Source organism: Gadus chalcogrammus, chromosome 4 (assembly GCF_026213295.1).
Source record: "Gadus chalcogrammus isolate NIFS_2021 chromosome 4, NIFS_Gcha_1.0, whole genome shotgun sequence".
In the NCBI taxonomy this organism is placed as follows: Eukaryota; Metazoa; Chordata; class Actinopteri; order Gadiformes; family Gadidae; genus Gadus; species Gadus chalcogrammus.
This window is the reverse complement of record NC_079415.1, coordinates 28,045,618-28,058,441: the sequence shown is the minus strand read 5'-3', so window position 1 is coordinate 28,058,441 and position 12,824 is coordinate 28,045,618. Positions and strand designations below refer to the sequence as shown.

The 12,824-nt window shown below is 43.3% G+C and overlaps 1 protein-coding gene across 9 annotated transcripts in view; it reads left to right on the top strand.

Moving 5' to 3' along the window:
- The window catches only part of scn1lab (sodium channel, voltage-gated, type I like, alpha b), a 42,835-nt gene extending 30,583 nt beyond the window's left edge, over positions 1-12,252 (top strand). For all 9 annotated transcript variants that reach the window (XM_056588717.1, XM_056588720.1, XM_056588723.1 and 6 more), the window contains 9 exons: positions 428-582; positions 885-1,058; positions 1,819-1,941; positions 3,750-4,025; positions 6,591-6,644; positions 7,092-7,229; positions 8,568-8,672; positions 9,868-10,138; positions 11,063-12,252. In XM_056588717.1, the coding sequence (XP_056444692.1) occupies positions 428-582; positions 885-1,058; positions 1,819-1,941; positions 3,750-4,025; positions 6,591-6,644; positions 7,092-7,229; positions 8,568-8,672; positions 9,868-10,138; positions 11,063-12,252 (2,486 nt within the window). The remainder of the gene's footprint in view (positions 1-427; positions 583-884; positions 1,059-1,818; positions 1,942-3,749; positions 4,026-6,590; positions 6,645-7,091; positions 7,230-8,567; positions 8,673-9,867; positions 10,139-11,062) is intronic.
- The last annotated feature ends 572 nt before the right edge of the window (positions 12,253-12,824 follow it).

Here is a 12,824-nt window from a genome sequence, read left to right as displayed (position 1 = left end):
CAAAAAAGAATTTGAAGGAGACTATCCAATGAAGGCAGCGGTGTACAGAATTTCCTACACTATGTGTTCGGTGTTCAATATAATTGAATGTCTTTTGGCCAAAAAATTAAAATGATCAGTTGAGACTATGCAAGAATCTTTGGTTATATTTGTTGAAATTCTCTTAACATCTTGACAGTACTAATAAATATTCAAATTCTCTGACAAAAAGGGAAAAAAATTCTCTATCAGTGGATGTCGCATGCTAGAGAGCTAATAGCTAACTTGTTTTGGGGGCATGGCTTTAGAGGAAGGCATGAAGGGAGGGTTTTGATTTTTTTCGGTTGGATACTCTAAAAACCCAGCTCACTCAGGCCGGTTTCTCCAAATTGCCCTTCCTAGATTTAAGAACCTGCAGTTTTATAGTTTTTATTTTTCTCACCGACAGGCTGCGTGCGCAGGTTCCAGTGTTGCCAGGTGAGTGTGGAGGAAGGCTGGTGGAAGAGCTGGTGGACACTGAGGAAGACCTGCTTCATCATAGTGGAGCACAACTGGTTTGAGTCATTCATCATCTTCATGATCCTGCTCAGCAGTGGAGCCCTGGTAAGCTGGTGTGTGTATTCAAGTGTCTTTGATTTGTGTGCATTTCCAATGGCTATTCATCCACACGTATCTGTACAAATATCTGAAAAAGTTGACGGTGGTAATAGTCTCCTTTTAGGACAACATACTTCCTTAACTCCTATTGTGTCATTCGTAGTGAATTCAGACACATGTCTTTTATTATTTATGCCCATAAACAAGCCTTCAGACTGCGGACATTGGGGTGTTTGACTTCAATTTGGGGGTTCTGGGTTCAAACACCAAAATAATCCCTTCTGACTGAAGACTGCTTGTTTTGGCAGGCCTTTGAGGACATTTACATCGAGCAGCGGCGGACAGTGAAGACCATGCTGGAGTACGCAGACAAGGTGTTCACGTACGTCTTCATCCTGGAGATGCTGTTGAAGTGGGTGGCGTATGGTTTCGTCAAGTACTTCACCAACGCCTGGTGCTGGCTGGACTTTCTTATCGTTGATGTATGTATTCAGCCAACCAATCACATTTGATTTTGCCTGTTAGACCGTTTGATTATTATTATTAGAAGGCATTTAATGCCAATTGTATGTTTTGTTATTCTTTTTGTAATTATTTATTGCCCTGATTTCCCCTCTTGGATCAATTATCACGTATCATCTGATTTCCCCTCTTGGATCTATTATCACGTATCATTTAAGTTAAGCTTATATTATCTTAGCAGAGCTTAGCTACATTGGTTTCGGTCAAATTTAATGCTGGAATGGTTTATTTTTAGCTTGGCTCAATTGTTCATAGTAGTCTGTCTGTAGTTTAGCTTGGCTTATTTTAGATTAACATAGCTACAAACAATTATAGCTGATTGAATCTGAGCATCGGCAGTTTGCTAATATCGCTAAAATTAATGTCCTTGATGAAGTACACTATCTTCTTAAGTTGTGTTGATTGAATTTCCTCACTCTGTGGGCTGCAGGTTTTTTAAAGGCTGGTTTATACTTATTACCAAAGCCGTAATACTGCATATCTATGAACTTCTGGTAAAAAAAGCAAAGAAAAAAATATGTTGTCTGTTTTCATAAAGGTCCCTTGATCCACAACTTGGTTTTGGCTAAAAAACACAGTTTACACCCTTTTGGTGCTGTTATGAATATTATGAACATATTTTTTTTTTTGAGTTTAAACTATATTGGAACACTATAGGACCGTACTTTATATCAGGTTTTATTCAGTCTCCCCTTGCACATCTCCCCTGTCTTCAAACAGGTCTCTATTGTTAGCTTGGTGGCTAATGCACTGGGCTATTCTGAGCTGAGCGCCATTAAATCTCTGCGAACACTGCGGGCCCTTCGACCCCTGAGGGCCCTTTCCCGGTTCGAGGGCATGAGGGTAAGTACTACGGCGGGAGGTACGTGGAGGTCGGCCTACTAGCTAAACAGAATGGCCTCTATACGAGAAGAGATGCATCAGTTCCAATGTTGATAAGGATTCAGTGTAAATGCTTTTAGTTGACGCAAATGATCTGCGGTAACAATTCATTTACCCTGTAGATTGAGATCATTGATTTGGCGTTATTAGAGCATAATGATTGAAATATTTTTTTATATTTTTTTATATTTGCTATATATGTATTAATAGTTAATAGATACTTTAAGGATTGATAGGATTAATCTATGATTAATGATGAGTCTATTAGCAGATGCAGCTATTTAGTCGATTTACTCATGCAGGTTTAATATCTATTCGAGGGCTCCGAAAACATTTATTTGCATATTCTGAGGAGAATCCTACGGTGGCCCTGAGAGCTCAACGCACTGCAAAAAGAATACATGCAAATATGCAAAACACAGGCAAATAGCCAACGTCTTCATCAATTTGACAACACAATAAATTACAGAAACGCGTGCAAATACCCCCAAAAATACGATAACGGTAATATGTCCAGAGGACACTAAAAGTGTTGAACACAACAGGCTTGTTCAGGCAACCACGCTTTGTGACTAATGACGTTATGAAGTCGGCTATGCATCAGTGGTGTTGAAAATGAGCTCAAATGTAAGTGTTTTTTGGTTTATTTTAACACTGTGATCGCATGATTCAGATATGATTGCAGGGTCCAGGCGTGTTCATCACTTAAGTGTTCTCTGGAAGCACCTCCGCTATTGTTCGGTGTAATTGCACGAGTTTCTGTAATGTGTGTCTGAATTGGGTTGCGTCGTCTGAATCTGCAGTGCGCTTTCTAAATGCTGAACATATGAAGATCTTCTCTTCATGTTCGCTTGTTTGATCTATTTGCATGTTTTCTTAAGTTGCACTGACTCGTCAAATTAATTTAGTTATTTCCTTATTTGCTTGTTTGGTCTGTTCGCATATTTTCTTAGGTTGTAGTGTGTTGTGGTCAAAATAATTAAAATGTTTTCCTTTTGTGCATTTGCATGTTTCCTAAGATGCAGTGCTGTGAGCCTTGAAGGCTCCTGTAGGATACCTAGATCGCATGCCTTGCAGCTCTGTCAATTATTCTTCCCTCTCTGGTTTAAATGCTTTTTTCCCTCTCTCTGCATGCGTTTCTCCACATAGTGTGAATGGAATTATTTATGACTGTATATAGTTGTTGTAGTTTTTTCTAACTCTGCTTTTGTGGTGCTCTTGGATCTGTAATTGATTTCTTTGTTGTTCTGTCTTCTTTCATTTACAGTCAAACAAAATGTTGTGACTTCATCCCGCCTCTAAGGTTTTTTTCTGTTTTTGCTTTTTTATCTCTCAAATGTGATGTCATCTTCCTTTCCGACTGTCTCTTTTGATTGAACTCTCCTTATTCAGGAACATATTAATGCTAAGACAATGTTTAAGTGTATGCAATCTAATTAGGACATACAGAACGAATAACAATAGATTTTCTAAAGCTTCACAGGGCTTACACTTTTAAGTAGGTGAAAATGTAACTGACATTTTTAACAACTGTAATTCAGAATTCAAAAACTATTAACACAACCCCTTAGTTTAAGTAGTATTTTCAACTTCTAAAGAAATTCTGGTTGTGAAAAAATGTAATTGAATATAATCTAAACCAGAATTTTGGGAAAAATATCAACAAAGCTATCAAACCATGGCAGCTGAAGAAGGTTTGAGAGGACGATGACGACGTCACATGACCATTAAACCGCTGTTTCCCTGCGTGGGGGCGGACCCTCTCCCAGGTGGTGGTGAACGCTCTGCTGGGTGCCATTCCGTCCATCATGAACGTGCTACTGGTGTGCCTCATCTTCTGGCTCATCTTCAGCATCATGGGCGTAAACCTGTTCGCCGGCAAGTACTACTACTGCGTCAACACCACCAACGACGAGGTGTTCCCCATTGACGTGGTCAACAACCGCAGCGAGTGCCTGGCGCTGGTCAACGACAGCGCGCGCTGGAAGAACGTCAAGATCAACTTCGACAACGTGGGCGCAGGCTATCTGGCGCTGCTGCAGGTGGTGAGTCTCTGTTGCGGCGTGCACGAGTGTAATACGCTATATGTATTTTCTTTTTGTCCTTGCTTGCATTGCCATGTGTAACTGATGGCCTGATTAAACATCATTAGTTATTTTTTTCTAGATGATTAGTTTACTCTTAAAGGTCCTATGACATGCTGCAAGGTGTGAGTGTGATTAGCTGTTACAAGCCGTATTGAAAATCTGGCTCTTATGACATCACAAGTGGGCGTGTCCAGCTAGATGTATGACGGATAGATCAGTCTACCAGCCTACCCAGTGGACTGTAGCAAACGTTGCTCATCTATCCGCCACACATCTAGGTTCATTCATAAGAGCCATATTTTCAAAACTGCTAATCACACTCACACCTGGTGGCATGTCATGGGACCTTTAAGGAACATGTCCATGCTTATGTTAGTCAATGCTTATTACTGCATTAACCAATGTTTTTTAACGGTTAATAAACAAGACCTCATTGTAAAGTTCACCAAGAGGTTTCTCCAAAGTGACAATTAGTGTCCATAATGCAGTATATATTTTTATTTTGGTCCTTGCTTGCATTGCTATGTGTAACTGAAGACATTAGTAAACATGAACACCATTAGATAACATTTGCTAGACGATTAGTTAACTCTTAATATTCAATGCTTATTACTGCATTAACTACTACTACAATTACGGGGGTTTCTCTTAAGTAACATTAAGGGCCCTATTTTAACGGTCTGAAACGCAAGTGGGAAGCGCAAAGCGCAAGTAGCTTTGTGGGCGGTTCTACGGCGCTATCGCTATTTTACAGGCGGATAAATTACACTTGCATCGCGGCGCAAGTGTCAAAAGGGTTGGTCTGAAGCAGCCTAGTTACCCGTAGGTGTGGTTTGGGCGTAACGTCCAACAAACCAATGAGAGTGCCAGCTCCCATCCCCTTTAAGAGCCATGAGCGCATTTGAATCGGACAAGTTGATATTTTGACAGCGTGTCTGCAGTCTCCGATGAGACAGATGCACATGAATTTCAAACTGCAAATGGCTCAGTTTATTGCCAAATAATATGGCCTAATTCACACATGGAATAAAGGGTTTTCTTCCACAACTTCAGAAATACTGAATCCTCAAATAAATTTCGGCAAAGAAAACGTATATGATATAACATATGATATGCGGTAACTGTGGTTCTATTTAATGATATACGCAATACATTATAAACATTGTTTCTTATCAGTATTGTATGCTATCCTAATATGCATGTGTCCCCGCGGTAATAGACATTGCCATTGATTGTATTATGCGTTACGTGTTTAGTTTGCGTGTGTTTAAACAGAGCACACACGCGCGCCCGCATTCATTCATTCTTTTTAACACTCACTCGCGGTAAAACAATGTTTTTCACGATCAAATAATCATCAATCCTAAAAGTTATGGGCATGTAGGCCTACACGATGTCTCTGTCAAGAAAATATGTGTTTGCTGTACGGTGTTTGCAGATGCATTGATTTAAAAGTACAACTTATTACCGCTGCATCAGCTGTTCTTTCCCAAATAATTTACCAAGAATGTGCGGCTAGGTAGATGGGAGAAGCAAAGTGTATGCGCGAGGTGCACAAGCAATCCGTATGCATCGCATGCGCATGTATGCATGCGCCCTTAAAATAGCATCTGAACAACGCACCACTGACTTTAAACCAGGTATTTCCTGGTCAGTAGCGCAATGGTATTCAGAAACGGCAAAATACCATTTGCGCCAGAACACGCCTCCTCCTTCCGCCGAACCGCCCCTTGGGGCGCATGATCAATCCCTAATTTACCGGCGAGTGGCGGTGGTGGGAAAAGAACGCTCTGCGCGGCTGCGCCAGTTGTAAACTAGCAACGACACATGCGCCAGTGACTAAGTCACTTGCGCCGGATGCAAGAAAGGGCCCCAAGTGTGTTACACGCTATATCCTTTCATTTTTGTCCTTGCATGCATTGCCGTGTGTAAATGAAGGCTTTTTTATCGGTGCACATGGTTTGGTAACATTTTACAACCATTAACTAACATGACTAACATGCAGTAATAAGCAGTATTATATAGCATTAGCATAGGGGTTAGCTTTAGGGGTAGTGGGTAGGGTTAAGGCGTTACACCTAAATAATGTATAATGAAGCTAAATAATGTAGAAATTAATTCCGTAGTTATCATGAACACTATCGCCTAAGTCAACATGAACACCATTAGTAATCATGAACACCATTTGTTAATGTTTGCACGACAACTAGTATGTAACTCTTAATGAATTGTTCATCAATGCTTATTACTGCATTAACTTATGTTAATTGACAGTTCATTTATGAACCAGAGGTTTCTGTAAAGTTCAACCAGAGGTTTCTCCGAAGTGATTTACTCTAGAAAATACAATTTCTTTGGGAATAGAATCTGTTGCCCCCTAATGGGTTGAGATGAGGTCGCCAAGAACAATTCTGCTAAATGAGGAAGGATAAAGTCCCTGAAGGTAATCACTAGAGGACAAACCACTCTCTCCCGCTCACTTCCTCCCTCTCTCTCCCCCTTTATTCCTCTCTCTGCTCCTAGGCAACGTTTAAGGGTTGGATGGACATCATGTATGCTGCCGTGGACTCTCGCAACGTAAGCTCACTCTCTCTCGCTCTCGCTCTCGCTCTCGCTCTCGCTCTCGCTCTCTCTCGCTCTCCGAGATTTGGTGAGGGAAACAAAAGGCATGAAGCGGACTCTGCTTAAGCTTCTGCTCAGAGGCTTGAAGAGCGATATCACACCTGACCTCTCTGTAGATGATCAGCTCCTCTGTGACATTGGCTCAATTGCTTGGACAATAAATAAAATGATAAAATAAATTATTTGCGTAAAATGAAGCTTCAAGGTGTTATAAATACTTAAGCAATGTGATATGTTGACATTTGTTGAACGAATTATGTCATTTTTCAACGTGTATCTCTAAATTAAACGTTTCTAAAAAAATAAAAAAAATTAAACAATTTTACATTTCACTTACATTTGAATATATTTATGAATAAAATGTATAATTTCAGTTAATTTCAACATTTGCCCCGGCTTTAGTTGGAGGATCAACCGGAGTATGAGGTGAACCTCTACATGTACCTCTATTTCGTCATCTTCATCATCTTCGGCTCCTTCTTCACCCTCAACCTCTTCATCGGTGTCATCATCGACAACTTCAACCAGCAGAAGAAAAAGATGAGTTTATTTGAAAGATATATAAATATTTTTTTTTTAATCGCCACGGATGTCACACTTCGAGTCTGAATTCAAAAGTTTCAGTTAATATACATTTGGGCTACGCCAAAATAAAAAATCGAAGTGTGTGTCACCGAAAATAAGTAGAACGAGCAGTGCTGTTGCTAGTAGCGGCAACATTATTGCTAACGATCCATCTGCTGTCGACAACGACGCCTTTCAGGGCAGTTGTTGGCGAAACCGCACGGGTGACAAAGGTCCGGTCATTATATATAATCACACAGTACATTAAATACACATCATATATATGGCATAAGGGCTAGCGCCAGGCTAGAACAAAGTGGGCCCCCCCCGCTGTTGGCCGTGAGGGTAACACGTCAGCCTTCTTCAGGAGCCATCATTATTTCTTTCCTGGAGGAGAAAAACTGCGGTTGCCACAGACGTTTTAGAGCACTGTCGCCATATGAGTCACCGGCACAAACCTGACACACTCATGCACACACACGCGAGGTTGCAGACATACACATACAGGCGCGCACACACACACACGCGCGCACACATGCACATAGACTCAAGACACACGCATGAGTCCACACACGCACACACACACACACACACACACACACACACACACACACACACACACACACACGAGTAAACAACACACACACACACACACACACGAGTAAACAACACACACACACACACACGAGTAAACAACACACACAAACGAGTATAGAAGAACCCAAAAACAAGTACACACACACACACACACACACACACACACACACACACACACACACACACACACACACACAATGTCACAGCGGTTACTAACAATGATGAAGGGGAGGTAATGGGGTCCACATGAGGAGACTGTAAAACGGGCTGTGTGTGGGTGGGTGTGTACGTGGGTGTGTACGTGGGTGTGTACGTGGGTGTGTGTGGAGCACCGAGGAGCCTACTGACACCGGGTTTTCTCATAGTGTATAGAGTGCACTTATAGTTTTGTGTTCTTGTCATGTCTTTCTGGACTATTTTTTACCGTTTTGCAACGATCCTTTCATTGATGAAATGTTCCTAATGGCGAAGAGGGATGTTGTTTGTGTCTTCTTCAAAGTAAAGTCTATATATTTCGTAATGGATCGTTTGCATTATTGAGCAAGCGTGGTTTCCTGCGGCGTATCTACTCCAAAGTCCCCACGGTCTCATCTCAGCCACATCAGAATCAAATTAAAACTGTTCATACATAGTGCTTTAATAGTTTCGGTTAACAGCATTTCAGAGGTTTTGGGTTCATGGTTCTGACCAGACTGTGTTTTCTTTTCGCGCCTTTACTTTGGAGGTCAGGATATCTTCATGACGGAGGAGCAGAAGAAATACTACAATGCCATGAAGAAGCTGGGATCCAAGAAGCCCCAGAAGCCCATACCCAGACCTACGGTAAACTTGGAAGACTCCAACAATGATGAATGGAGTACTAAAGGTGACATATTATACCACCAGGTGTGAGTGTGGTTAGCCATTACAAGACCTTTGGAAAATCTGCCTCTCCTGACATCACATGTGGGCATGTCCACCGAGATGAAGGTTTGTATGATAGTTTGCTGGAGTCCACTGGGTAGGCTGGTAGACTGATCTATCCAGCATACATCTAGGTGGACACGCCCACTTGTGATGTCAGAAGAGGCCGATTTTCAAAACGGCTTGTAATGTCTAATCACACTCACACCTGGTGGTATAATATGTCAGCTTTAACCTAAAGTGTATTTGTTGCACAACTCGCATCTTGAAAAAGTATATAATTTTAAATGTTTGTTGCACTCAGTTGATTCTAAAAAACACGCTTTCCTATAGTGTCAGAAATCACACTTGAGAGTAAAATCTAAATAGCTAAGATTCATATCTTAAGTCTTTAGATTCATATCTCTAGTAGGATGGCAGATGAGCTGTAATCTGGGTGAACGGGGCGTTTCACTTTGTCATTTCATATTTGTTCACGTCGCTGGAGGCAGGGATCTGTGAGCGCGGGCTGGCGAACACAAACTCGGCCAGCGGTAGTACACTGTAGTAGAATACTCTTCTGCAAGCCTCATCGACACTGCTGTAACATAGATGGTCTGCTGAGATTACTTAGACTATAACTACTAGTTGGATGGCTAATTTACATGTCTTAGAAATTACACATTGTCATTGTAAGTACATTGTTAGTATCGTTGCTAAAATGCAGTTCACTACTTTGGCATTTAGCAAAAATAGGCTTTCATCCAAAGCAGTGTGCTTTTGTTCATACAGTTTGAGATTGAGACGATATAGAGCATCTTGGTCAAGGTTGCCAAAAACACACAGAGCTCATATTTGTAGCACCATCCAAGGCCAGTATTTTTCCACTTGCTTTAAAATACCCAAGAATCTCCATGACAAAAAAAAAATTGGGCCAATAACGTAACACCTCAAACCTCTCTTTATCCCCCAACCTGAGCTACTGCCGACTATTTCAGGAGGTAGAGCGGGTTGCCTGGTAACCACAAGGTTGCTAGTTCGATCCCCGGCTGAGCAAGCCACATAAACCATTTTTTTGGGCCAATACCATAACCCTTCAACCCTCTCTTTCCCTGCCCTCCCCGCCCCCCTTCAGAACGCGTTCCAAGGCTTTGTGTTCGACTGCATCACCAAGCAGGCCTTTGACATCGTCATCATGATCCTCATCTGCCTCAACATGGTCACCATGATGGTGGAGACGGACGACCAGGGTGTGGACATGGACTGGGTGCTGTACTGGATCAACCTGGTGTTCATCGTGCTGTTCACGGGCGAGTGCGTGCTCAAGATGGTCTCCCTGCGCCACTACTACTTCACCATCGGCTGGAACGTCTTCGACTTTGTGGTGGTCATCCTGTCCATTGTTGGTGAGCGGGAGGAGGGGGCCATTTTGTTTTTGTCTGTGAAGGGGAAACTCTTGAACATACCCCATAATCTCTACATTTTATCCATTTATTTTATTTAAATTTTCAGTATATATATATATGTATGAATTCTTTTTGTGTGTGCAAATTATTTTTTGGCCATTTTAGTGCTTTATGATGGAGTAAGATAGACAGGAAGGTATATGAGAGAGGGGAGGACATGCAGCAAAGAACAGGGGCAGGAATCAAACCCTGGTCGCTGCAGTCAGGACTAAGCCTTCATTTTAAATTAAGGCGCATTTTGAAAGAATCAAGTTGATAAAAACCTGGCCTATACGCTGGTTAAAGGATAGCTTACTGCTTGGAGACAGCAAAATATTTGTTGGTATGGTCATTCTTTTTTTTGTCTACTAGCTTCTAGGGTGGCTTATTGCATTGCTGTTTACTATTGATTTAGTCGTTCAGCCGATCCTTTTATCCTGAGTGACTTTCCAGCTCATGTATGGCTAGAGGCTGTGGAATGAGAGATTGATCTAATTACCTTTTTGCGGGAAGTCAAACAACACTATTTGTTTGTTGGAACAGTGACCTCGAAGTGAATAGTCAGAGCTAGGGATGGGTTAGCTTTTAGATAATCATAAGGTATCTAAACTAATATTAACATAAAAATGAGATTAAATATAATTATCGTAAGTACACCCTGTTAGTTTATGTCATTCTCTGTCAAACTTGCCAATTCTCACACTGGACGGCAGGCATCATGTGCTAGCCAAGTATTCGAATAGTGTTCTTATATCCAAATGCACAACTAGCGGAGGAAATGTCCAGTAATCGATTTTTGTGGACCAGCCATAGTGACAGAGGCCTCTGGTACTGTCTGAACAGGCTCATCCTGTCGTTGAACTGCTGCATTTGATTCCTCCGCAGGTATGTTTCTGTCAAAAGTCTTCGAGAAGTACTTGGTCTCTCCGACGCTGTTCCGCGTCATCCGCCTGGCGCGAATCGGCCGCATCCTGCGCCTGATCAAGGGCGCCAAGGGCATCCGCACACTCCTCTTCGCCCTGATGATGTCCCTGCCGGCTCTCTTCAACATCGGGCTCCTCCTCTTCCTCGTCATGTTCATCTACGCCATCTTTGGCATGTCCAACTTCGCCTACGTCAAGCACGAGTCGGGCATCAATGACATGTTCAACTTCGAGACCTTTGGCAACAGCATGATCTGCCTGTTCCAGATCACCACCTCGGGCGGGTGGGACACCCTGCTGGCGCCCATCCTGAACAAGCGCGAGCCCGACTGCGACAGCCAACTGGAGCACCCGGGCAACCCCAACAAGGGCAACTGCGGCAACCCTTCGGTGGGCATCCTGTTCTTCGTCAGCTACGTCATCATCTGCTTCCTGATCGTGGTCAACATGTACATCGCCGTCATCCTGGAGAACTTTAGCGTGGCCACAGAGGAGAGCGCCGAGCCGCTGAGCGAGGACGACTTTGAGATGTTCTACGAGGTGTGGGAGCGCTTCGACCCCGACGCCACCCAGTTCATCGAGTATGCCCGGCTGTCGGAGTTCGCCGACGCCCTGGACCCGCCGCTGCGGATGCCCAAGCCCAACAAGATCCAGCTGATTGGCATGGACCTGCCCATGGTGAGCGGCGAACGCATCCACTGCCTGGACATCCTCTTCGCGTTCACAAAGCGCGTGCTTGGCGAGGGCGGCGAGATGGACGTGCTGCGCGGGCAGATGGAGGAGCGCTTCATGGCGTCCAACCCGTCCAAAGTGTCCTATGAGCCCATCACCTCCACGCTGCGGCGCAAGCAGGAGGACACGTCGGCGCGGATGATCCAGCGGGCGTTCCGGTGCCACCGTGTCCGCCTGGCCATGAAGCGGGCGTCCAAGCTGTACAAGGAGCAGTTGGCGGTGGGCGTGCGGGACCCGGACAAGGACGTGGTGGTCTTTGGCTTGCCCGAGGAGAGCTCGGAGAGGTCGAACAAAACGGAGCTCACGCTGTCGACGGCGTCGCCTCCCTCCTACAACAGCGTGACCAAGTCGGCGAAATACGAGCAGGGGGACTCAGAGAAGGAGAACATGGGAATGGACTCACGAGGCAGGAGGCAATAGACAATGTATCCGCCTGGGGGGAAACTAATGAGAATAACTTTTTATGAAGGGGGTGAGTTTGTTTATGTTGCTTGGAAAGACTTATCGACTATCAACTGAAATCTGGACGTTTCAATTTGAATCCGTGACACCGACGGATATGTGGCACCTCGTAAACGATGGAAACTTTGACGGTGAATCAACATAAAAGGAAAGACCCCCAGACAGAGTGGGATTATTATGGGGGTATCAGGGGTTGCTGGGATGGGCTTTGTCTGCAAAACGCTTGTAATCTTTCTCCTTCTGGTTGATGTTCATATTTCAGACACCTGAGTGTGCTACCGTTAAGTTGTCTGTAGCTAGTGCCGCTGCTACTAATCTAGAAATCCAGTGTCTTGAATCTAACAATCTCTTTTTATCTGTTAGTATGAATATTTTTTTTAATCATTGTTTCGCTATTGTGAGAATGTGAGCATACTTTGCATTTTAATCACATCCCCAAGGGAAGAAATCAGCCAGTTATTGTCCGAATTTTAACATCATGAACAACTGAGGCAACCACCTCAACGAATGCTTTCGTGGTTTCTCTTTCG